A 27,357-nucleotide genomic window follows, 5' to 3' on the forward strand; every position below is an offset into this window, starting at 1 on the left:
AAATAATCATAACAAACATAAAAACCATTTTCTCGGTCATATTCGGTGCGGCCTTGCAGCTCAAGTTTACTTTTACCGCTTGAATTGTATTATTAGTTATAAATTCAGTATTAAATTGTTTTTGGAAATTTTACTGCTGAATAATTGTAACTTTTTTGTTACACGTCCAACAATCAACATCTGCCAAGTGCGTTTTTTAACATTTTATCAAAATTTTAAGCTTATCATAGCTTTTCGATTACGAACTTTAACATTTTTTTTAACCAATTAGGGTTTCGACCTCTGATGCCTGGAAATTTTTTATTCGAAATAACATCTTCAATCATTGGCTAAATCTACGAAAGTTATTTTTCTAAGACCCTGTACAGGAGACGCGACGGAATATTCATTCGTAATCCTTGTAATGGAGCCAAATAAATAAATTTTTCCATTGTCATGAAAATTGTTAGTTTAATAAAGGAACTCACGAAAAGAATGGTTTAAGATGTTATTTGCACTTCGTTCAACAGTTTCAAATTTACTCAGTACCTGTTTCATTCCTTTGAGCTGAACCCAAAAACCATAAGTGAACTGAACATTGTATTCCTGAAAATGGTCTGCTCTACGGCAAAGAGGATTGAACTAACTTCCAGACCAGAACCGGAAGTTTCAGGTTTCTCCGCGACGAGTTACAGAAAGCTTGCAAGTACAACTTCTAGAGGATTAAATTGGTCCATGAATGCAACGAGGACGATCCTGATTGTTCCCCCTCAGTTTTGTTAAATGTTGATTGACAGACTTATGGCTAATCCCAATTTATTTATATTCGATTTGTTGTTCGGGCAAATGTATCTTTTTCGTAAATGGATTGGTTAATCGCCATAACTGTCCAGTCCGAGGCTTTTCACAGAGGAACACACTCGAAAGTTGAATGTGTGGGCTGGAATTCTTGGTGATCAAGCAATCTGGCCACTCTTTCTTCCGCGAAATTCCAATGGGAAATCGTACGTGAATCTTGTGGAAACTCACATCTACCCGATTATTGTGAAGGCCATTCAAAATGAGGAAAACATTTTTGAAAAAGAAGTGTGGTTTCGACAAGGTTGAGGCGCCTGTCCGCATTTTGCAGCAAGAGTAGGCCAATTTCTGGATTAACATTTTCCCAATCGCTGGGTAGATCGTCAAGTATTTGTTGGGTGGCCACCCAGGTCACCTCATTTAACAATCCTCGATTTTTTTGTAAGACCTCTTAAAATTAAAAATATATCTAATTTAACCGGATTCCTAGAAGAATTAAGGAGACGTATACCAGATATGCCGATATGAAGTAAGCGTCAGGATATAAATATCTCGATATAGGGCATTTGTTCTAAACAAACCTTTTTTTTTGTTTGCTTGGTTGGTATACAAACTGACAAACATCTTTAGTACAAATCAAGTCCTTAAACAAAGAACAATATATTATTTCATTGTGCCAAAAATGTCGAATTTTGTACCACAAAATGATGATTTGCGGAAAGCATTAATTTTTTGCTTTAATTTGAAGAAAAGTGCTGCAGAGTCGCATCGAATGCTTGTCGAGGCATATGGTGATTATGCTTTATCAGAAGCAACATGCAAAAGATGGGTTCAACGATTTATAAATAACAATTTTTATGTGCAGAATGAAGAACGTGGCAGACCACCAAAAAAGTTTGAAGACGCCGAACTGCAATCAATATTGGATGAAGAGGACACTTTAAGTCAAAAGCAAATGGCAGAAATGTTAAATGTTGCACAACAAACAATTTCTGATTGTTTAAAAGCTATGGGAAAGATCCAAACGTGTGGAAAATGGGTGCCGCATGAATTAAATGAAAGACAGATCGAGAACCGAAAAAACACCTGTGAAATTTTGCTTTAAAGGCACGAAAGAAAATCAGTTTTGCATCGAATTGTTACCGGAAGTGAAAAATGGATTTATTTTTAAAATCTTAAACGGAAAAAATCATGGGTTGATTCGGGACAACCATCAACATCGACTGCAAAACCTGATCGATTCGGCAAGAAGGCAATGCTGTGTGTTTGGTGGGATCAGAAAGATGTGGTGCACCACGAGCTTTTAAAACCTGGTGAAACCGTTAATACTGTTCACTACCGACAACAATTGATTAATTTAAATAATGCATTGATCGAAAAACGATCTGAATGGGCCAGAAGACACGAGAAGGTAATTTTGCTCCATGACAACGCACCTGCCCACAAAGCAACACCGGTTCAGGATACCATCAAAACACTTACCTGGGAGTTGCTACTCCATCGCCGTATTCACCAGACTTGGCTTCTTCGGATTACCATTTGTTTTCATCGATGGAACACGCATTGGCTGAGCAGCACTTCGATTCCTACAAAGAAGTAGAAAATTGGGTGTCTAATTGGTTTGATGCCAAAGAGGCACATTTCTGTTAGCGTGGTATCCATAAATTGCTAGAAAGGTGGTCAAAATGTGTAGAAAGCAATGGTCAATATTTTGAATTAAATTTTTTTATTTCCTTGTTAAAATTGGTGTTTTATTTTCACAAAATAGCGCTCGTTTCATACCGGTAGACCTGGTAGTTGACGAGTGTCGCCTCATCATATCTGAAGTTCCTGAAAATATTCGAAAAAATATGAAGCAACGTTTCTTTTACTGCATGGAAGTGGGAGAAAATCATTTTGATCATTCAGTTAGTTGATTTTATCCAATTGTTTGGATAGTAACTTTGGGCGTTATTTTTCTGAAAAGTGGTGATTAAAAATTTTTAAAAATGGATATTATATTAAAGTGAATTTTGTTATCTTTAAAAGAGGGATCAGTCGACCCACGGTCTCATATCAAATATTAAAGCTGACTGCACCCCCACAGAGGAGGTTGTTTCAATAAATTTGAAATCCACGACATTGTGTGTCTCCCTCGAAAACAGAACCGACGAATCTTTGCGCTTTACTAAATTTTTGCAATTATCCAAAATGACTGTGCTCGATAGTTGTCGATAGAACACCCTGTATGACATCTGCAAAATTTTATATGCATTTAGTGTTAATCTGATTGAAACACACTACAACCTAGTTAGGCAGCTTTAGATCGCTTATTGTCATATCAATCAGTATTTAATTCAAAATAAGTTTACTGTGTAATTGCTTTAACCGATTGTTGGTCTGGATCTATCACAAGCTCCCCACTATGTATGAAGAAGTATGATAGATAAATAAGAATGATCCTGTTCTCTCTAGGCAGAGTTCCTATTCAAGAGCGTTGACGCTACCGGGAATGTGTACGAGATATTTTTTTTGTGTGTTTCAAAAAAAAGTCATGGAGTAGTGGCACTGTGCTGTCGAAATTTGAGAGGTAATACTAATGCTTAACTTTACAAGTCCCTACTGAGGAGTAAAAATAACATTTAACGTGACATTTAAATTTACCACTCTTTTACCAGATATGGACACCGGCAAATAAAAAATAGATTGATTTTGGTACCGATTTATCGGCACCAGTTATCACCGGTACGAAATCATGTAAATCTGGGAATAATCCATTTATTTATTTTATCCGAGGTATGGAAAGCAGTAAAATTGTGAAACGGCAAAACCCAAATTATATAATGTTTTTAACGATGCAATGAATCTCATTATAGTTTTTGTAGCTTCTCATGATTTGACTTAAAAGGAAAAAACTGAAATCAAATTCAGCGGCAATAATCTTTCCTGATACTGTTTTTCCCTACGGGAGCGGTAAAGTGACGTTACCGCACGCAAACTACAAATATTTTACCTCAATTAAAAAAAAAATGTCTTAGATGCTCCTTTAACAAGGCCATTAACGCACTCATGCATTGCCAACTGGTCGGTCGCTCTTCAGTTTGCACACTTGAATTCGTGCGATAATGTATTGCCTTTTGAAACTTATATTTTAATGTATGATAAGTTGCATTTGTTTGTTTTATAGCATTGCTTTATAGGGTATTCTGTTACACAATCTGAAATACGCGACATGTATTCTCCACTTACTAATATTAAGAGAATAATCATCTTACTGGGTTCTCAATGCATATTATAAAAACTCTAACATGATAGTTGAAATTGATAATACAAAAATACTCGGAAACAATAATTTTAACAGGAATACTTCTTAAAGACAAGAATATTTTCTTTTCTTAACCTTTTGGTACCCGACGATACTTAAAAGTCCTGCTGTATTTTTCAACCACTGCTCTATAATTAGAGCGTATTTCGACCCCTCCCTCTTGCATGTTAGTACTCCCAATATATCCTCAGGAGTGTGTGCACACGTGAACTCGTATTTCTTCTTATTATTATTTGTTAAAAAGTTGTACTGTGTGAATTGTACCATGTCTGTGATATTTGGATTTGGTGAATCTATTGTAAATTTTTATTTTATATAACAATATTTTTTGTTATAATTACTTTATTTTGCGTTACTTAATTTTTAGTGAAAAATGTATATTTTATTTGGTTTATATTTTCAGAATGAACTTTTTTAAATACTGGACGGTACTTATACGTATATTTATATAAAAAGTACCTATTTTCCAAATGACGCGAAAATTAAAAAAATGTAAAATGCGTTTTTCGCATTTCGTTTGAAAATAATATACAGAGTGTCTCAGTAACTCTGTTTGTTATAAGGTGATATTTCCGTTATGGTTAGAGATAATCGAAAATGTTTTGGGGGCAAATTGTGTAGTTTGATGAAATGCATTGTGTAATGGGACTTTACTGTTTTTACTACTTCCGGTTATACCCCAAGTCAATGTGACCTTCCTTAATTCAAATGGAACATCCTGTATACTTTTTCATTTTTAGATTCTACACATTGAAGTGATTAAATACTTGTTAGGTCTCCTCATATCTAAGTCTTATGTTTAAATGGCTTATTCGATTTCTGGCAGTACTTTCGTTGATATACTCTCCTAATGTTAGTAACGTATCTACGGAATGATCGTATGGATGTATCGTTCTTTAGTTATAATTTTAGATTAGTGTTAATGTTAATAGATGTACATATGTATTTAAATAAAAGCTGTCTTTGCTTGTTTTTTCTAATTCCATATTTTTAGTTTAGTTGGAAACATTGATAGTTTTTATACTAAGGAGAATTATTTTTGCATTTGTTGTTACTTTAGACATTGTTTTTTATTTTTTTACGTTGAAGAATGAAGATGTACACATATAACTTAGATACATTATTTGTCCCATTTATTTAGAATCATCCGGTATGCACATAGTGTTTTAAAACATGTGTCCACAAATTAAGGATGCAATTCTCTTTGGCTCATTGTAAGAAAAAAAGTTCCTATTGACATAGGTCCGCAAGAGAACCCTTTTCAAGATACAGGATATTAAAAATAAAGTTTTTTTCAGAATTTTGACGATACCTCAGGAGTCGTTTTAGGTAAAGAACTAACTATTTGTATATATATTATCATTAATATTAGTTACTTTTAGTAGCAGAAATTTTAAGGTTCATGGGGGATTTTTTGTCCTTAATTTCTGGCGCACTGGAACAATTGGCATAGGGCTCGTTTTAGAGCTTCTAACCAACAGTACTATTTTTGTGTAGAAAACATTGTCGTTTAAAATATGGCTTCCAACTGCTAATTGTGCGAATAGGGTAAAAATTAGGGGCAAAAAATCTTAGATTAACCTTAAAATCTGCCCCACTAAAAAGTAGCTAATATTAGTGATAATATGTGTACAAAAGCTCAGTTCTGTACTTCAGCAGTTCCTAAGATATCGACAAAAAAAAAAAATTACATCCTGTGTTTTGGAAACAGTGCGCTTGCGGGTTCATGTTAATAGGAACTTCTTTTCTTGCGATGAGCCAAGGACATATACCAACCCAGCAAGTTAGGTTATTGTATTTTCGAACAAAAAATTTTTATTTGAATCGAAAACAAAAAATAATTCCGAGTTAACCGAAGTCTTCTCAAACATAATTACGAATGCAAAGGGTTAAGTTCGGAAATTTTCCATGAACGTACCACTCATAAGTGAATATGAAATTTATTATAATCGGCCGATTCAGATTGAATTCGTATGTGATGAACCTAACTGCAAAGACTACACATTAAATATGTTCTTACCACGCAATCCAATTCCATGGCTGTAATATCAATTAAATTCTTAGCATGTATTTGCATGTTTTTATCCAAACTAATTTATGTAACACTCGCCTATTATTGAGGTCACTTTAATGCAGGCGTTTATAATGTTCTATTTGGCAGACGATCCTATAACGCACCATTTGATTATGCCTAAGATTTATAGTTTTAATATTACTTAAAAGAGCACAATAATCTATAAGTTCTGTTATGGCCTAAATTGGTATGATACATTTAATGCATTCACTGCAATTAAAGGAACTTACCGAAAGATATTTTAACACAGCTTGATAACAATATTGGAAGATTAATACTCTTATAGGGCAAAACTTACGCTCCCGCAATATTTTGATACTAGATGTGGAGGTGAAAACTGACATATGAGTATTGTACTTACCAGGGTGGATCAAATATGAATCGGAGTTATTTTTTAAAAGTATATTGGAACAAGGTCCAAAAGTGGAAGGTACATGTTATTTTTCTCCACGATCTCCTGATTTAAGAATAGAATTTTCCAATTATATTGGAAGATTCTTAACGCCGCTACCATAGAAAGAAAGGGGGAGTGTTTACAACCAATTGCGCGTGAAGCCCTCAGGAACTGCATCCTTATAGAATCTTTCTTCTCCCGGTGCCTCTTTCAACGGGCCAAACATGCGATAGCCACACGAGGATGAATTCAGACTTTCAGGAAGACATTCCAAATTGTTGTTTTTTCAAGTCCAAAGTTTATGCCACTCCTCCAGGTACCTTGGAAGTATGCGAGAATGCATTGTTCATGAGGGTTGCCAAATAGACCCCAAAAATCCAGAAGTTCCGACAGCGTTTCGAGCAAATTCGTTTCTGTGCCGCGAAGTTAAAAAGCAGTATTTTGGAAAATTGGTTTAGATATTTTGTGCTCTATGTATCGTAATAATGTTCATTCGGAGATAAGCGATTTATTCGCCAATGATTGTTTCACGGTAAGCAATTTTAGTATAACCATAAAGCCTTTGAATAAACTTTTAATTTTATGTTTCACCCGACCTCTCTTACTATTTAAAATTTTGGGAGGTGGTCGTTCCCCTATGTAGCAGGTAAAGGAAAGCACAGTCAATTTCCAATAAAAAACCTTCCCCCTCCCTACTAAAGTTGACGTGTCCAAAAACTTTTGCATAACTTCTGAAGAAGTTACGATGAATCAACCGAAAAAACAGCTCTGTTTCATTTTAGCTGACGCACCTTGTAACGTATTCGTATCGTACTTTGTTATATTATTGATATCCATAAAGGACGGGATTTACTAAAGACTCCAATGTTTTCTTAGGATGAAGTACGAGACGTACATCTTGACAATCTTAGTAATCGCCACTGTCTTCAATTGGGCTAATGCTAGAGTTCGAAGGAAAAAAATTAAAAAGGCGATTCCTTCAACTGAGGTCCCAACAACAGAAGATCCCAATTTCGGTGTAACTAAGGCAACTGTAGATGAATATATAAATACCCCTTCTCGAAAAGTTGATCAGTCTCTAAAAATAAATTTATATCCCAAAGACTCAGAAAGTGAATATTATTCGCCAGATTCACAAAATAAAAATTTTAGAAAAAATAGAAAACGAAAAACTGTTAAAAGAAAAGTCGAAGGAATTCAAAATCAACAGCCAAGTGAGGATTATCTTACTGACTACGATTATAATGAGGAAAATGATTACAATGAAGGAAATAACAAAGGTTTATGTGGTATAAATACGTAAAATTTAACAATAATAACAGTCAGAAACTTTCAGGTTTTATACCTTTTACCACGCCACAACCACCTGATGAACAACCCCAATTTGTAGATGAATATCCCAAAGGTCGAGTGGAGGTTGTTATTAATGAACCATCGTCTGAAAGTCACGTTGCGGCATTTGACTGCAGCTTTGATGGAAAGTAAGTTTTTTCTTGAAAATGGGATCGTTTGAATTTAACGAGCTTTACATAAAAGATTCTACAAGAATGCGGACAAATGGAGTGTAGGAGCATGTACAAACTGTACTTGCCTTGATGGAAAAGTGGAATGTACCACCGATGATATCTGCCCACAAAGTGTGCGACCTACCAGAATACCGCTCGTCGATGACCCTTATCCAGGTCTATCATATTAATATACGTAACTATAATGTTTCATTGACCTTTTTGTGTGTTTCAGGTCCCAGAGGAGAAACTGGCTCTCCAGGTCAGCCAGGCCGTCCTGGTGAGAGTGGTTTAGTAGGATCGCCAGGTAATCCAGGGATACCTGGTCCACCTGGTCCGCCTGGACCACTTCCTGATTTAACGGCTTATTACGCTCAATTAGCTGACGCAAATCGAGCCAACGATAAAGGTAATCTTTGAAAATCTACTACCTTCCCGAATTTATAAAGTGCTCAAGTTTGGTCTTGCACTCTTATTGGAACGAATTTAGGGGCAGCAAACTGGTTTCCATTTAATTAGCTTAGCATCATTTTCAGAATCTTCATAATGTAAACTTAGTAAAAAACTTCTTAACACACTAGGCTGGCTAGCACCCTCACGAGCGTTCCGGCGGTTTTAATCCGAAATTTGCAGTCCAGCGTTCAACGAGCGACTCGTTGAACGCTCGACCGCAATATTTCACACTCGTGTGTTAGAAGTTAATTTTTTATCTTAACATGTAGGTAATATGTTATATGAAGATTTATGTAACTCCCATATTATTTAACTTATTCGTACTTCTTAGGACCGCAAGTGCTTGAACCTTTTCAATATGTGCAAGCTCAAGTGGGATCACCAGGTCCAAGGGGATCCCCTGGCGAGCAAGGTCCACCCGGCCCACAAGGATTCCAAGGTACTAGAGGAGAAATTGGAGAACCTGGACTTCCAGGTTCAATAGGACCAATAGGGCTAAGGGGTCCACCCGGACCTCCAGGAAAAGATGTATGCATCATATTATAAGTCGAATTTAATAGAATTGCATTAATTCTCTGACATATTAGGGAGATAAGGGAGATGATGGAGAAACAGGTGCTCCAGGAGCTATAGGTGCACCGGGTAACAGAGGCCTTCCAGGAATGCCTGGCTTGCCTGGTAGGCGATATTTACACGTAAATGAATTTTAAAGCACTGTTTAGAGCGAAAACAGTGGGTGTATAAAATATTTACTTCATCCGTTACAAGTTTCCATACTCGGTACTTAAAATTAAGTGACTTCGCCCGTAAACAAATTCGTTAAGTAATAATGCATTCAATGGGTCGAAAGTATATGTCCAACATGCTCCTTTTAACGTTTTCAACGTAATGAGGTAACATACGTTCTATTAAAACTTTCCCTCAATTTTACTAATCAACTCGGTAGACTCGCAATTAACTCACCTTACAAAAATATTAAATATACAGGATTCAATTTTCAGTATTTAAAATGAAAATATGTAAAAACGCTCGTGTCCGTCGATTTTTGATTGGAGGACAAATTTTTCATTATTTATATCTTTTCTCTTAAAAACATGGGTAAATGAAAAAAATGTTCACATTTCTTTCCTTATCAAATTATTACATGCTGATATTGATCGCCATTTACCTCTATGCAATAAATAAAATTTTGTTCCAACCATCGTCTTATATTACGTAAAATTTCGGGGGTAATTAAATCACGAATTATACCATTAAGGGTAAAACTCACATCCTTCTAAACCATTCAGTGCTATATCACGTTTAAAGATCTTCCCGCCCTTATTTTATCTGTAACTTTTATTGTCAAAAATGAATTTTTTTCCTTACACTTTTTGACAAGCTGTCATTTCAACGGTAATAATGGCAGCGACTTCAAACCTGGAGGTTACAACCAGGTTACAATCACATTTAAAATTAGTTATCACTCAATACCCCTTCCCATTAAAAATTTTAGGGTTACTGCCACCCCTGGTCAGCGATTCAAGTTGAAGGGTTGTAAACGCAATAAAAAATTCCCCCCACCAAATCAAAAAATTACGGGTTTGTGCGTTTTTACACATTTTTATTTAGAATACTAAAAATCGAGGTGTTCAGTTTTCGTTGGGCCATCTTGAATAAAGTACCTTCTTGAATAGACAATGATCAAAAGCTCTGAACAGAGAATAAAATAAATATTTCTTAACATCATCAATAGGACTCAAAGGTCATCGAGGGTTTCCTGGCTTGGATGGTCCAACTGGTCAACAAGGTCCTCCTGGCGAAAAAGGAGTGCAAGGGGTACCCGGTTTCGTTGGGTTAACCGGCTCCCCAGGTGCTGCGGGTCCTAGAGGAGAAAGAGGAAGGGAAGGGCCACCGGGTCCTCCTGGCCTCAGAGGAATAGATGGGCCTGCTGGCCCGCCAGGTTCTCAGGTAAAGTTATATTTCTGGGACTATTTTCTTGACACTTATGGTATCTACCATAAGTAGGTCAATAATTTTATATCGATTTTGTTTTGAATGATTTATATGAAATTATACTTCAATCAATATAAAAACGGTGAGAATAGTTAAAGTAAACAATATGCAAGTGGGTAACCTACGTCAATCCCAAAGCCCTCAACTACGTCCTTGAAGAGAGGTTCTTAAAATATCTAAAAACCAAGAGTTTAACATAGAAGAAGAAATTGCTCTTCGTAATTTTAACTGGACTCTTGTGGCGCGTCATGCTATGTAGGGTGATACATCGTTGGACCGACCATAGGACAAAGATTGAAAATATGTATTGATGTTTCACTCCCACCATCAAGGGAGACACTTCGAATTATGAAGTTATCACTTCAGTGGGCTTCATGAGACAAGGAAGATCGTTTTGGCCGTTGACTCAAGATGAAATAATTGCCAAGCTGGAAATACATAACAAACGCGCCATATTATGCTTGATATTTCACCGCAAAAGTTCTATATGGCCAGAAAGTGCTGTTCCTCTGAGAATCTGAGGAAAAGTGAACGGCTGAGGAAATGAAGTATAAACTTTACAAAAGATTACCGAGAAACGAGGCATTATACCAAGGGCAGATTTTAGTTTAGCTTGGAGATTCAAAAGTCACGATAGATCACTCACGTACTCCAGCAAGCCGATGAAAAACCTACCCTCAAAAGAGCACTAGAAGGGTTGAGCTTCCATATGCAAATTAGATACTGACTGATATATGATTACATGAGAACAACCGCTTGATAATTCAGACTTTCTTCATCAACCTTCCCCGCTTGCATTGGAATTAAGGCATAAAAAATTGTTCTCATCTCTCTTCATCTCGTACCAATTGTAACATTTTCTGTACATACAGCATGTTTATCATAATATTGTAATCTCGGACTCTTTTCCTTGCGAGCTACTCAATATTCTATCACGCCAACATTCTTTATCTAGGGTAACGCAGGAAAACCGGGACCACCAGGTTTTCCCGGGATAATTGGCGCAAAAGGAGATCAAGGAATTGCTGGCCCTCCTGGTGGTCAGGGACTTCAAGGACCAAGGGGTGAGACCGGCCGGCCGGGAGAACCAGGTTCTGTTTTAATTAATACAAGGAACACTTTTGTTTCTAATAAAATATTATTCCTTAGGGGAAACCGGGCCAGAGGGTCCGCCTGGAAAAGATGGGATGCCCGGGGAAAAAGGTGCAAATGGGTCACCAGGGATAATTGGACCCATCGGGTTTCCAGGTTCCAGGGGTCCTCCAGGATTAGATGGAAACCCTGGACCCACAGGAGCTAAAGGTTTACAGGCAAGTTGAGTTTTCTATCATATATCTGAAACCTGACATAAAAAGCCCATTTCTGAACTCCTTAAGTTTTTAATTTTGCTGTATTGTAGATAATCACAATGCGATGACCCTTTCTGCAATTTTTTTGGTTTTTATAACTATTTAGACATACAGGTATATCAAAACTTTGTCTATGCAATAATTATAAGAAATCATAAGAAATTTTATTGGTACCTGCAGAAATATACTTCATCGTTGCTCTAAAAACTACAGACTGCTAATTTTATTAGGGTATTCCTGGCGAGCGAGGTTACAAAGGAGAAGCTGGTCAAAAAGGTGAAGTTGGCTCCCAAGGTTTTCGAGGACTACCCGGAATGACAGGTCCTGAAGGAAAAAGAGGCAGGAGAGGAAATAGAGGTCCACCTGGACCATCTGGCCCCCAAGGTGAACGAGGACTTACTGGAATAACAGGATTGCCAGGGCCGGATGGAGCCCCCGGCCCAAAGGGTAAGTGAATAACCAACAATTTAAGGTGCATAACGGATATTTCTGTATTTAAAACGATGACAGGAAAATAAATGATCAAAATGCATAGAAATCAAATTAGTGAATTAATAAAAATTTGTTATGAGTTTCAATCACATGCACGGTGAGTTTTCTTCCTCTAGCAAAGTGATTTCAAAAACTATCAACAAGTTGGAAGATCGCTTAAAAATGGAAGGAATTGAAGTTTTAAAAGGCAAATTTGAGGACATGTGATACACCATTTGATAGGGTACCAAAATAGGGTTTTGTTCCTTTTGAAGATTTATACGAATTTTGGTTGAAATAAAATTTTATTGCTAATGGTTCAATCTCTATAATTTCTCCTTTGCATTCTAAGTTCTTAATTTTTTACCTATATTATACACGGATTTCAGTTTTTATGGTTTGCTTAGAAGCGGCAAATAGTCACGTTATCGAATAAATTTCATTTAAGCCGACAGCATTATTTAAAATAAAGTGATTGAAGCCAAAATATCAAATTTTGTGAAATTTATGAAAAAATACAAAAAAGTCATATCTCGAAAACGATGAGGTGTTAAATAAAGGTAAATTAGGTTAAATCAGTTGCAAAGAACTTTCCCTATCATCCAAGAAATTTTGTCAAACCGTCTATCAAACACACTGTATAACCTCTGAACAATTTGAAGGCGTTTTTATATAAATTATTCTCAAAGATTGTTTAAACGTAATACTTATCCAAACTTATTTAGGGCAAGCTGGCGCTACAGGATCCCAGGGAGCTCCTGGACCCAAAGGATCTCAAGGTGAATTGGGAAGACCCGGCGAACTCGGACCTCAAGGCCCCAGGGGATTGCCGGGACGCTCCGGCTTATCAGGCAAGGCCGGTTCACCTGGAGACAGAGGTTTACCTGGACAGGATGGCAAACCCGGAGAGCCAGGCATCCAAGGCATTCAAGGAATTCCAGGTCCCATAGGCCCAACGGGCGACAAAGGAATACCGGTATATATGCATGTTACAACGTAACGTTGCAAAAAATTTGAACATGGGTCAACAATAATGGATATTAATATTAATGATGAAGAAATAAATTTTGAAAAAGAGTAGTTAATTGGAGGGCGAAAAACTTCTGATGCAATTGTACGTTTGGTTTGAAAGCTACACGGCGTTCATACTATGGCATCTGAACGTCGTTTCTGTCCTGCAACGTCGCCCTCAAAACCACAGATAAGTCTGGTCACAAAACATATACAGGGTGTCCCAGAATAAGGGGATCAACGCTTAACCACATATTCCTTGGTCAAAAATATATCAATTCATGGTGATATATTTATATACGAAATTGTCTCCTTCTGGAGATAAAAGTTCTTAAAGTCTCACTTTTTTGTTGCAGATAAATCGAAAACGGCTAGATGGATTGCTACGAAATTTGGAGTATAATCTTTCTGCTTCTCGGGGCACATTCAACGGGGCTTATTATGGTATAACCACCAGGGGTAGTGGTCAATTGCTACAAGGTCGAATGTTAAATACACCAGAACTTTTTTATTCGTTCATGCAGACAGTTGGTTTTTTTTTAATGAAATTTCCGGTCAATTACGCACCTTTTTTTTATCTTTTATTGAATTTTGATTTGGAGCCTCCATTAGACGAAAAAAAATTAATGGAGGAAGTAATGCTCATCTTTAATAGCCACCTAGATCTCCAGATCTAAATCCCTGCGACTTTTCTATTCGGGGTACGCTAAAATCTCGTTTATATGCTGTTCCTTTTCAAATTGAAGACCACCTAAGAAATAGAATTTTGCAAGTAGCTGATGGAATGCGCAATGATCCAATGATGTTGGGAAGATTAAAATTTAATTTTCTTCGACACGTGTATCTCTGTATTCGAGAACGGGGTGGTCACGTTGAGCACTTATTAAATTAATTATTTATTGATATGTATGCTTTTATTTCTTTCTCAAGGGTATGTATTGACTGACATTATCAACAATAAAAATTTTTTTTCGTGTAATGGAGGCTCCAAATCAAAATTCAATAAGAGATAAAAAAAGTTGCATAACTGACCAGGAATTTCATTGAAAAAAATCAACGGTCAGCATGAACGAATAAAAAAGTTCTGGTATATTTAACATTCAATCTTCTAGCAATTGACCACTACCCCTGGTGGTTTTACCATAATAAGCCATGTCGAATGTGCCCTGAGAAGCAGAAAGATTATACAGAAAATTTCGTAGCAATCCATCTAGCCATTTTCGACTTATCTTCAAAACTTAAAAAAAAGTGAGACATTAACAGCTTGTATCTCCAGATGGAGACAATTTCGTATATAAATATATCACCATGAATCGATATATTTTTGACCAAAGAATATGTGGTTAAGCGTTGACCCCCTTATTCTGGGACACCCTGTATATTATTGTGATGAAAAGATAAGCTGAATTTATTTATAACATGAAAAACTTTACTTATTCTTTTAAATAAATTTTATCGCCTTCAAAGTACTCCCTGTCCGACACAGGACACTTATGCCTTGGTTTTTTTCAATCCTCGGAACAGACAGAGAAGTCTTTATCTCAGATGATCTTCAATACTTTCTTCAATTCGGCTTTTACTTCATCAGTGAGGTCGAAACGATGTCCCCGAAGCGATCTTTTGAGCTTATTGATCAACCAGAAGTCCAATGGTGCTAAATCAAGCGAATACTGTGGCCGTGGTACGATGTGAGTCGAATTTTTGACAAAATGTTCTTGAAAGACCAATGCAGTCTGGGATGGGACATTATTGTGGTGTAAAAAGCAATAATGTGTCCTCTTAACAATTTGGCCTAGCCAAAGAAATTCATAATGAACAATAACAAGATAATCGAAGAAAACTGTCAACATGACCTTAACGGTTTAACTACTTTAATAGGATTTTTTTCGCCTTGGTTAACCTTTTACATGATATTTGCTCAATTGGTCGGTTCTTTCGGGGTCGTATACATCCATACATACAAGTCTCATCTCTTGTAATGATACTTTTCATGACGCCTTGATAGTCAAAAATCATTGTTTGACATTTTTCAATGCAACGCTTTTGAATTGAAATTGACCAATAATTTCATGATTTTATCGTCCCGCCTAATAAATGGAAAATTCACCTTAATTTTGATCACAATAGTACATAGTATATGTTTACGTAACCATAGAATGTGGACTTTTTATACACTACACTGTAGATGTTCGGTTACCTGCGCGATTTCGCATTCCCATGCATTTGTCATTATACAAGAAGACAGTACGAGTCAACAAATCATCTATAATATATAAGATATCATATAATAGTAAAAACTATATTAATATGTTTTGACATTATATGTATTATCACTAATAGAGGCAGTTTAGGTAACACAATACTAAAATTGGTACTTATTTTATTTTCATTATTTTCTTAGTATTTTTCAGTTATTGTACTATAACGTGTCAATTTCTCAGGGAGAATCTGGAAAAGATGGTGAACCTGGTCCTCAAGGTTCCCCAGGGCCTAGAGGGGATGCAGGAAAAGAGGGTGCCCCTGGGCCGCAGGGACCACCTGGTTTACAGGGGCATGATGGTGAAAGAGGACCTTCAGGTGTTGCAGGACCAAGAGGATTTCAGGTATGAATACAGATGAAACTAATAGTGTAATTCCAGCACAGAAAATTAAATGTAGTAACTGACTGTGATAAGTTGCTCTATGACAGACTTGTGGAGGATTAAAATTTGGTGTGAAAAATAAGTTGAAATCTAAAATTTTCAAACCGAAAATCTATTATTTTCAAAAATGAACTTAATAGTTTTTCAGAAGTGTTTAGTTAAGTTAAAAATTAATATTCATAGAAAAAATCAAAATATGGGGCGTTGGACTTAGGGTTGCTTATAGTAACAATTCAGTACATTAATTCTAAGGCCTTCCTGTACATACAAACATACATGTTGAGGTACTGATACCTCTGATTCAGTTATTCAGTTTAAGTGGTATTTGAAGCAACCTAAAGGGATGCATATCTATCTTCGAAGTATACTGAAATTAAACATTCTTTAAGTTGATTAAGTAAAAATGGCTGATTGTAGGTCACCATTTCAACTAGACAATTCCAATATATTTTACATTTACCTTCCGCTATTCTATCAACTAAATCGTTTAACTCTAGCTAATAATTCCGTTAGGGACTTCCGGGGAATCCAGGGAATCCTGGACAGCCAGGAAAGGACGGAGAAATAGGTCTACAAGGCCCTCCTGGTCTTCAGGGCACGGCAGGTATTAGAGGTGAAAGAGGATTCCCAGGCGAGAGGGGTCCGGTTGGGCAGCCTGGACAACCTGGGGCCAAAGGAATAGCGGGAGCGCAAGGATTGGACGGTCCTTCGGTACGATAATAAATTTTATGTTAATGGATCTTAAAGTCAAATGATGGCAAAAAGGTGTTTTCACGTGTTATTATTTATATTTACCGGTTTGATCAATGAAAAATATCAAATGAATTTCATATTAAATAAATACATTTCATGAATGCAGTTTTCACCAATCTAGGGAAATAGGTAAAACTATACAGGGTGTCCCGAAATTAAAGCACCATATTTAAACAACGTAAATTAGGTCAAAAAATAACACCAAAACTTTAAATAAAACAATGTCGGAAAATGCTTCCTTAATGAGGTATGCCTCTTTAAAGACGTAACTCTGATGATGGTAATTTTGAAATATTTCCAAAACGGTGCAAGATAACTTTATGAAATTTGGTACGATTTTATACCTTATAAGCCTCAATTGACTGATGTGGCTGAATGGAAATTATTTCGTCAGAGGCGTGCTGCACGGGTAGTGTCGGGGTTAAAAAATGCTAGATTTTTTTTATGTGCCCCATTTTTTAGTTGCTGATGCAAAATTATGAAACCATATACGCTTCCAGAAAAAAAAGACACTCTTGGTTCACGATGCTAGGACGCTTCGTTTTCGAATAAAATGAATTTAAACATTACAATGCATGACAAATACAAATGATTTACTTTCTGTGAAAACTTAATAGTAGGCTACGAAATATTAAACAATGTTGACTGTCAATTTGATGTTTATATTTATTCTGTTGGGGAGTTACTTTGTGTCATTATTAAGCTGTTAGTGAAAAATGGAGAAATTTTCAAGTAGGGAGCTTGCCGATATTCATTTTATTTATGGGTTCTGTAATGGTAATTCGCGAGCCGCCGTAGAAGAGTACAGAAGGAGGTACCCGAGAAGAAGAATACCTTTTCGATCTGTTTTTAGTCGAGTACATAGAAATTTAATCGAATGTGGTTCTTTTCAACGTTCTCGAGGCCAAGGAAGACCTACAGTAGATTACGATTTCGAGAATGTGCTTAATCGAATAGAAGAAAATCCTCAAATTTCTCTAAGAACGCTTGAAAACATTACAAACATACCAAAATCGATCGTAAATACAGTCGTTAAAATAACAACAGATAAACAGTTATTTCGAATATTAATTTTTAGATAGGAAGAATGACTCGGATGCAGGGATTGCATCCCTTTCACTATAAAAGGGTTCAAGACTTACGAGAGGAAGATTTTACAGTTAGGATGAATTTTTGCCAGTGGGTTTTGAATCACCAAAATGTTTTACATAATATCTTGTGGTCTGATGAGGCTAGTTTTACGAGAGACAAAGCATTTAACATCCATAACACACATTATTGGGAGTATGAAAATCCAAAAGTCGTAAGGAGAACACATTTTCAGCATAGGTTTTCTGTCAACATTTGGGCAGGTATCATAGGAAATAGATTAATAGGACCAGTTGTATTTCCAAACCGGTTAACAGCACAACACTATTTACATTTTCTTCAAAATGAGCTGGCAGGCCTATTAGAAGATATACCATTGCATACCCGATTGCAAATGTATTATCAACAAGATGGGGCACCAGCTCACTTTGGAAATAACGTGAAAAATTGGCTTGATGAAAAGTTTCCAGGCAGGTGGATAGGAAGAGGTAGTCCAATAACCTGGCCCCCTCGATCACCTGACCTTAATCCCCTGGATTATTTTTTTTGGGGCTTTATGTGTAGCATAATCTATGCCACAGAAATAAATACGAGGGAAGAACTGTTGGATAGAATCAACTTAGCTGCTAATCAAATAAAAGAAAATACGTTTCAAATTTCCCGTGCCTCCCAGAGCATAAAAAAACGATCTAGACTGTGTATCCAACAAAACGGAAACTTATTTGAAAACTTACTTTGAAAGTGCGTCATTTAAATTTCTTGTTCGTTTTTTATTATTGTTTAATCGTTTTGATGTGTTTAATAAAATATCGCTTTAAGCATCATTTGTATTTGTCATGCATTGTAATGTTTAAATTCATTTTATTCGAAAACGAAGCGTCCTAGCATCGTGAACCAAGAGTGTCTTTTTTTTCTGGAAGCGTATATGGTTTCATAATTTTGCATCAGCAACTAAAAAATGGGGCACATAAAAAAAATCTAGCATTTTTTAACCCCGACACTACCCGTGCAGCACGCCTCTGACGAAATAATTTCCATTCAGCCACATCAGTCAATTGAGGCTTATAAGGTATAAAATCGTACCAAATTTCATAAAGTTATCTTGCACCGTTTTGGAAATATTTCAAAATTACCATCATCAGAGTTACGTCTTTAAAGAGGCATACCTCATTAAGGAAGCATTTTCCGACATTGTTTTATTTAAAGTTTTGGTGTTATTTTTTGACCTAATTTACGTTGTTTAAATATGGTGCTTTAATTTCGGGACACCCTGTATAATTCTAGCTGAAAATTTTCATTAAACGAATGTAAAGGATATGTATTCAATTTAGCAATAGTTTGACCAAATTCATATCGTTTTCATGGAATAGGAAATGTAAGAAAAGAAAGACCTGAATGATTACGTTTTAAATGAGTTCAATACTTATGTGACTAAATGCTTAAAAATTATCGTGATTATTAAAATATTCAGGGCATGCCTGGGCCAAGAGGAATCAAAGGGCATCAAGGTCCAATGGGGCTGATTGGTCTACCCGGTCTTAGAGGTCAACCAGGTCAACAAGGCGAGAAAGGCGAAAGGGGAGCTTTTGGACCCATGGGCCCAGAAGGTCCTCCAGGTAGGACTATTTTTCCAATTAATAATTATTAATCATATCTCTCAATATTCTTATTGAAAAATCGGTACAACTTAAAAGTCGTTATTTTCAGTTACGGTAAGTAAAAGAAAGTCCAGGAATGTATTTACACAGAGCTTTTATTTCTCTCTTGAAAATAACTATTTATACTATAATTGGTTTGGATATGTCTAGTTTTATCTAACTCTTAAGATTCTGTGGAACGATCGGAGCGAGATCTCGCCATATGCCACGATCTATATAAAATTTGCGAAGTGAAGTTCATTTGGTTGCTGGTTTTCATTACAAATACTGTAACTTTAATGGTAAAAATGAGAAAAATACTTTTTTCTTATAACGTCTTGTATCTCTGTGCCTTTCATTAAATTTGGTTTTATCGTGTCGTACCTAATTCAACAGTGATAATGTTTGGTGTTCTGTGTTCTATGTACCTACTACTAGTAGTTATTCATAGATAGCAAAATCACTGAATAAATTTAAACATTTTTTGAATATTTGAAGGCCATCAAGGGGAGAGAGGACTCATTGGCCCATCAGGATTGCCAGGCCCACCTGGAGAACCTGCAAGTCCAGGTGATCCAGGTACGCCAGGCCTTCAAGGAGAACCAGGTGCCTCTGGAAGTCCAGGGGAACGAGGACCGGTAATAGAAGATAATTAAAATAAGCAGGCAATTTTACATAATATCATGTATCCGCTAGATTGGCCAAGTGGGTCCTCAAGGATTCCCAGGACCTCCGGGTTTAATTGGGTTACCGGGAGGCAAGGGCGAAAGAGGTTCTCTTGGTCCCAAGGTATTAAAGGTGCGAGTCTGGCGATCGAATAATTATTAGTCATTTACAGGGCTTACAAGGTAATCCAGGGCCTATTGGGCGACCGGGCGAACCCGGTTCACAAGGACCTATAGGGTTAACAGGAGCAAAAGGAGCTAGAGGTGAAACAGGCGCACGTGGTGACACAGGACCCATAGGGCCTCAAGGCCGAAATGGAGAAACAGGACAGGCGGTAATAGTTTTGTGATATGATTATTGTTTTAAACGGACACAACTTCATGTGTACGAAATTGAGGGTGATTGACTTTTTTCGTAACAATGGAACGAAGTAAGATTGTTGGAAAATTGTAAAATTATTTAATCTTGAAAAAATCAAAAACTAGAAATTTCTTATTTTCTATTCAAAGTACGGTAAAGTCCCGCTAATTCAAATTCTCTGTAATCCGTATGTTCTTGTAGTCCGGACGAAATTGAAAAAAAGGATTTTTTTTTTATGTTCCTTGTAGTCCTGATCTACCACGGTTTTTCAAATTCAAACTACACGTGAATAGTGCAAGGAATCAATCAAGGAAACAAGATTTTTTTTGATAATGGGGTCGCTTTTCCTAATTTCTTTTCTCAAAAGCTGCAATAAATTTTTATAATATTCTCCATTTATTGTTTTTCCTTTAGGAAGATAATCGATAAAAATTATCTCGTATATGTCCCAAAAAAACTGACGACATAGCGTGTCCTGCTCATGGAACAGTTTGAGGCTTTTTTAAAACCGATTTTCCCCTTTAAGTTCAGTGTTTTGATGTCCCTTTCGTGTCAGGAGTGAACGATAGCCCCACGTTTCATCTATGGTTTTGAATCAATGAAAAAACTCGGCTGTTTTGCTGCGAAACTTTGCCAAACACCTTCTTGAGGCACCTTAACGGCGCTGTTTTTGTTCAGTTGTGAATAACCGCGGCACCCATCTTTGCGCACAGCTTTGTCATATCAAATTGTTCGGTTAAAATGCGATGACTACTACTTTTCGAAATTCCTATCTTCCAGTGCAATCTTGTGAATTTTCACCACAGAACCGCACTAGAGTGGTCCAATCTGGAGAGTCGGGGGGTCAACCACTGCGGAGTTCATCTTGGCAACTGGTATGACCACGTTTAAACTCTGCCACCGAATATTTTACAGTTGGCATCGAAGGACCAGATGGTTCCAGAGTAGAATCTAACTCCGCTTTGATGTCGGATGGATTAAGATCTTCTAAATGACAGGAACAAATCACATATCTATAAATAAATTTTTCCACGTTCACAAAATCTCTAAAAGCGTTCACGAAAAACGATTTCGTAACACTCTCAAACTCTAGACATGACCTTTTTGAGGTTAGGTCTTTGTACTATAGACAAATTTTTAACAAAACATCCGCCATCTATATGTCTGGTCGGATACTTCTGGGATTGTCCTCGTACCTAAGTCCACCAAAAAAGGGATCTGTTTTTTTATAAATAAACATGGCAAAACATGATCTACTGCCGACAGCGTAGTTGCCATATCGACTTGGATCTCATAACACTCAGGTCTTTACTGCGGCATAACAAAAATATCTGACCCAAAGCTGTAAATAAAATTTATAACATTTTCGCGTGAATTAGCTGTTACGCACAAATCAATCGGTGTCATATATTAACTCCACGTTCATTATTCAAATTAATGTTTTATTAGGGACATCCCGGTAATGCAGGACAACCGGGTGCACCGGGTTTGCCAGGTATCAAAGGCAGTCAAGGTGATCAAGGCAGATCAGGAAATCCCGGGCCACAAGGTCCTTCTGGGCCTCCAGGCTTGGAAGGTCCTAAAGGCGAATCAGGGTCTGATGGCCGTCCTGGTGTTCCTGGTCCACCTGGATCGCAGGGCCCCGCTGGAGAGAGAGGTAATAAAAATTTAAGTATTAAATGCCTGTATACGGAAGACGAAAAATTTCGACTTAAGGGTGAAGTTTTTACTGAAATATGTGTTATTGGTGATAAATTTGCATTAGAGAGAAGCAAGTGGCGCAACCCTAATTAGAAAATGTCTCCGATTACATGCATGCGAGCTCTATTCATATAATATCTTTGTACGTTTTTTATATATAGAATTAATTGAGTAAACATTTCTTCTGCCTTTTTAATTTTTTTTTCAAAATTATATGAGAAGCGCGCAAGAATTTGTAAAATTCAAAATATCAGTTTGTTGATGAGAGAGCTTCTGATATTAAAAACTTCGCCGTGAAAGGCTGTGGTTGGAACACACCAATATTGAAAATTCAATTTAAAAAGCCAAGTTGTTATCATTTGATTCATGTTGTAAAGGAGTAAATTTTGAATTAAAAACACAACTTTCCATATAATTTTTCTCCATTCACAAGATCCGTATTTGTCAATGCAATAAGTATATGGGACCGCCTCACTCATAGCTTAAACATTTCCATTTTATTTTCCTGCTAAAAACATCCCAATATTAAAGGCACTTAAAATTGCTTTTAGGTTTACCTGGTCTACCCGGAATTCAAGGAGATAAAGGACTTATCGGACATATTGGTTCCACGGGAGAACCAGGTGTTCCAGGAAAGCCAGGAAAAGAAGGTCCTCCAGGCCCTCAAGGGATGGTTGGACCGCCAGGAATGACAGGACTCACTGGAGATCAAGGTCCAGAAGGTAAAGCGATAATAATGTTGCCATTGCGGTATCAAGTGCATCAATTACCTCGTTGCAGCATGTTTTAGTGCACGACGGTAATACATCCATAACGTGAAAGTTCAATCAAGTAAAATTTGAACAAAAATAAAAATTAGTGTCGATTATTATAATTTTTTATTTCGTTTAAAGAGTCCGAAAACATTTAATGTGGTGCGTTCTACTCCAATACCCGCAAAATATTAATTGTGATAGGAAGCTCTTTCCTCTTAGAAGTTAAATTTCTCTTCTATGGTTACTCGCTTGTAGTTTATAAAATTGTGAACACACATTTTAGGTCCTTCCGGAAAAATCGGCTTACCGGGCATAAGTGGACGACCTGGAGATAGAGGTCCTCAGGGTTCACCTGGAACCCCAGGAAATGCAGGTCCCACAGGATTGCCTGTAAGTATCCACTACTATGTAAGTGCATAATTTCACCTTTCCGAGACTTTTGAAAGACACCTTGCAGTTAATCAAATTAATGCACATTTTCTGATGCTCATTTACTTATATGTAGGGACCTCCTGGCCCAATAGGACCAATAGGCTTAGCTGGTGAAAGAGGTCCGATTGGAGAAACGGGCCCTCAAGGGGTGGAAGGCCGGCCTGGAGAAAGAGGAAAGCAGGGGCCTCCTGGAGCGCAAGGTCGTAAAGGGGATACCGGCGAGCCCGGTCCCAAAGGGGCTAAAGGCCATACAGGCTTAATGGGTTTACAGGTATGCTTTTTTACAGCTTGAGAAGATTCAAAACCAGTTCATCGCGTTGACAAATAAAAATATATTTATTTAAGCATTTACGTATTCACTCTATAATTTTTAGGGTCTCCCGGGTGCACCCGGACTAGTTGGAGAAAAAGGAAGTTTAGGTTCGCCGGGGAGTTCAGGCAAGGATGGTGACATAGGACCGAGAGGATTCCCTGGTCGTGATGGCAATCCCGGCTCACCAGGTCTACCTGGCCCTATTGGTTTAAGAGGAGAGCCTGGTGCCGAAGGAAGGCCCGGGCTCCCAGGGCAACCAGGTAATAAACAATTTCATTGGTAAATTAACGTATTTATTTCCTATTCAAATATCGGTTCTATGCTTTTTGTTGTTTTTTTTTTTAATTATATTACTAGGCCCACCTGGACTACCAGGACCACCAGGAGAAGGAATAGGTTACGATGCTGCGTCTTTAGCTGTAATTTTGGCAAATACAAATACTCAAAAAGGGCCAGATCCGCAGTCTGATGCGCCGTACGTACCCAGAGTCTTTGGCAAAGAATTGTCAATTGAAGAAACTAAAGACCTTATCACCAAAGCTTACGAACATTTGAAAGCTTCGTTTGAAAAATACAAAAGACCAAATGGAGAGGAGAACAACCCTGGGCGCACATGCAGGGACATTTTGGCAGCGTATCCTGATTATCCAAGTGGTAATACAACTATATTTTAGTTTGCCTAGAAAAATTATTAATTAGGATGTATTAATCAAGAAGCACAAAGCAGTGCAAAGATCCTACAAAATATTTATTTTTGATTCAAGTGAACGAAGTAGTATTTTGGTGGCATTGTTTTTTGAACATTCGTCTGAACAAAGTGACCATCGAGTAAAAGAATCGATGGAATTGCCAAAGAGATTTTGAAACACAAGGGGGAAAGCATATTTATCTATAACTGATGATTTTTTGATAAAAACAAGATCATAAACCAAAAATTTCAAATCACCTTCATGTTCTGAAAACGGCATTGGGCAAAATAACAGTTCGCACACAGTTAATTTTACTTCATCCACACTCCATATTCAACGTGAAAAACTAGTCAAAAAATCATGTGTATTAGACACATGAACCAGGAAATGACTTCAACTCCCATTTAAATATCTTCGAAGTCTAACGTGTGGTTAGAAATAATAATTAATATTGTCTTTGGATATATTTTTTGTTTCTTAAGATATTACCGTATCTTTCGTTTTTTTAACGGTACACGTAATTTTAAAAAACATTGGATGATAAAATGAGCTACCCTTTTTAAATGTCAAAAAGTTCAAAAAGTAAAAAAAAGTTATATCTGCCATGCAAATGGAAAAAATGCTTTTTCATGGCATATAAACAAATATAAACTATTATAGATGACAATAATGCAAAAAGTTTTTTTTATTAGCTTATTTAACAGAACCGCATATTGTAATCCTGCACCGTCGAAAATTAGAGTATTTCTTCAAATATCATTTCAATTGATTTTCTAGCAATAGTTACCACAAATTTTTTTTTTTTAATCCTTTGAGAAAACTTCTCAGAATATCCACTAACTACACTCACTTTCATACGAAATGCAGAACCCAGTAATAATAATGAATAAGTCTTCTAATTTCAAAAAAATAATGCTTCATAATAGAGTATCAAATCATCTGAGTTTCAGCAAAAAAAAGAAATAACGCTACTAGTTCTTTTTGTCATCAACTACGAACATTATTCGAAAGCGTCTGGAACGAGCACATTTGGAAATGCTGCCTTGGCCTGCACGGTCACCGGACCTATGACCTATCGAACATCTTTGAGACATGATGAATCGCCGTCTTCGAAGTTTACCAAAACAACCAAACAATTTGGGTGACCCTTGATACCACCTTAAGGTAGCAGGGAATAAAATACCCCAGAAGGACTTTGATTATTTGTTGCAAAGCATGCCGCGAACAGCACCCGCTTGCATTGCCGCACGAAGCAATGTCACTCATTATGAACTTCCTAATTAATAAAGTTTTTTTTTACTGAAACAATATTTTGCCAAAATTACAAGACTTAATTGTTATTATTACTGGGTGGTGCATTTCATATGACAGTGAGCGCATTTTAAGGGCAATATTGGATAGACCCTAATGATGGCGATCCTAGAGATTCCATTTTGGTTCACTGTGACATGACGAAAAAAGCTTCTTGTATATTGCCAAGCCCCGCAAAATCGCCGGAGTTGAATCACATGGGAAATGAATCCGATATTTGGCTGTCAGAGATAAAAGGCGGTTTGAAGGTAATTGGAATATTTTCGCATTTTGTTTACTGTACCTCTTAATTTCGCAGATTAATTACAAAGCCGATTCCACTCAGATTGGTTATTTACATTTGTTATCATCAAGGGCCACACAGAATATTACCTACCATTGCCGAAATTCGATCGCTTACTATGATGTGATTAAACACACTTACCGAAAGGGTCTAAAACTAATGAGTTATAGTGACGTTGAAATCACACCGAAAGGCTCTATGCGATATGAAGCTCTCCTGGATGAGTGCAAGGTATATTATTAATTACTAGTTAGTGCATTTGCCTTGTGCACAAATAATACTCCCTCCATTAGGAAATAAGCGTGCTTCTAATGGTCATGTAATATGTAAAATAACCATTTTTCCAAAATTCTGTATGTAATTATTTATTATTTTCTGATATAGTATCGCAAAGATGTCTGGGCTAAATCAGTATTCGAATTCACAACTGACAAGCCTTCAAGGCTGCCAATCATGGATATTGGACTTAGAGACGTTGGAAAAATAGACCAAAAGTTCTGGGTTGACATAGGTCCTGTCTGCTTTTATTGAAATTAATGTATTATATAAAAGTCAATATCACTGCCATTAATGGATGGGAAAAATAAAGTATGTAAAGTGATGTTATTGTATTAAGGGTTGTCTTAAAATTTATCACATTTTGATGGATACAAGATATTTGTTAATTGTTGACTAAGAGTGCTAAAGTTGTCTAAGTAGGTATCGTAAGTAAGAATAGAGAACTAAACTGTTGGAACTCCTGCACATAAATGAAATTTCTAATTTACATTTGAAATTAAATATCTCCAAAAATCACAGTTATACTTAAATGAGGAAAACATGTTCAGATAGGTGCATCCTTGGACTCTCATACAAGAGCATTTAAAGGGCCGTGTGGCAGACCTTATTTACACACATATATGGTAGTATACAGATAAATATGAGTGCTGATTCAATATAAATATCGATTAACGGCAAGTATAGATTTTTCGGGCCAACAAACACTCTGAGCAACATTTTAATTTTTTCTCCAACATCCCATATCCCATGGATTCCAAAACCCTCGTACGATAGTGCGACATCAGCCCATTTTACTGCGTTTGCCACATTCAAACAAATTTCTTATTTTTTGAGATATTTAACTTTAAATATAACAAATTGCCATTATACGTTTCGAAGTTCCTGCAATTGAGTTGATAAGAATATTTTCATTAATATACTATGCATAAGATTATTTTGATTGGGATTTTATTTTGTATAGGGGCCTCCTTTTTTAACGAAAACTTAGGCGCTTGTTATTAGTGCTTAATAATTAACATTCAAAAATAGGTTCCTTTAACATACACGTTCCTGACCGGTTCAGGGAAGTCTGACAATACATAGTCCAACACCTTATTTAAATTTGACTAGATTA

General features: G+C 36.6%; 1 protein-coding gene across 1 annotated transcript; it reads left to right on the forward strand.

The window, feature by feature from the left end:
- Positions 1 to 3,235: 3,235 nt before the first annotated feature.
- On the forward strand, positions 3,236 to 27,177 carry LOC136340851 (collagen alpha-1(II) chain-like). Its single transcript, XM_066285254.1, has 27 exons — positions 3,236 to 3,346; positions 7,426 to 7,829; positions 7,886 to 8,030; positions 8,086 to 8,231; positions 8,290 to 8,463; positions 8,839 to 9,035; positions 9,095 to 9,185; positions 10,243 to 10,457; positions 11,458 to 11,593; positions 11,652 to 11,812; positions 12,082 to 12,298; positions 13,048 to 13,298; positions 15,775 to 15,936; positions 16,489 to 16,686; positions 19,289 to 19,433; positions 19,953 to 20,092; positions 20,151 to 20,243; positions 20,293 to 20,454; positions 21,930 to 22,137; positions 22,733 to 22,903; positions 23,220 to 23,326; positions 23,442 to 23,639; positions 23,743 to 23,941; positions 24,039 to 24,335; positions 25,757 to 25,929; positions 25,980 to 26,195; positions 26,349 to 27,177. The coding sequence occupies exons 2-27, from the start codon at positions 7,427 to 7,429 to the stop codon at positions 26,493 to 26,495; spliced, it is 4,752 nt and encodes a 1,583-aa protein (XP_066141351.1). The 5' UTR covers positions 3,236 to 3,346; position 7,426; the 3' UTR covers positions 26,496 to 27,177.
- Positions 27,178 to 27,357: the final 180 nt, after the last annotated feature.

Source organism: Euwallacea fornicatus, chromosome 8 (assembly GCF_040115645.1).
Source record: "Euwallacea fornicatus isolate EFF26 chromosome 8, ASM4011564v1, whole genome shotgun sequence".
NCBI classification, from domain to species: domain Eukaryota; kingdom Metazoa; phylum Arthropoda; class Insecta; order Coleoptera; family Curculionidae; genus Euwallacea; species Euwallacea fornicatus.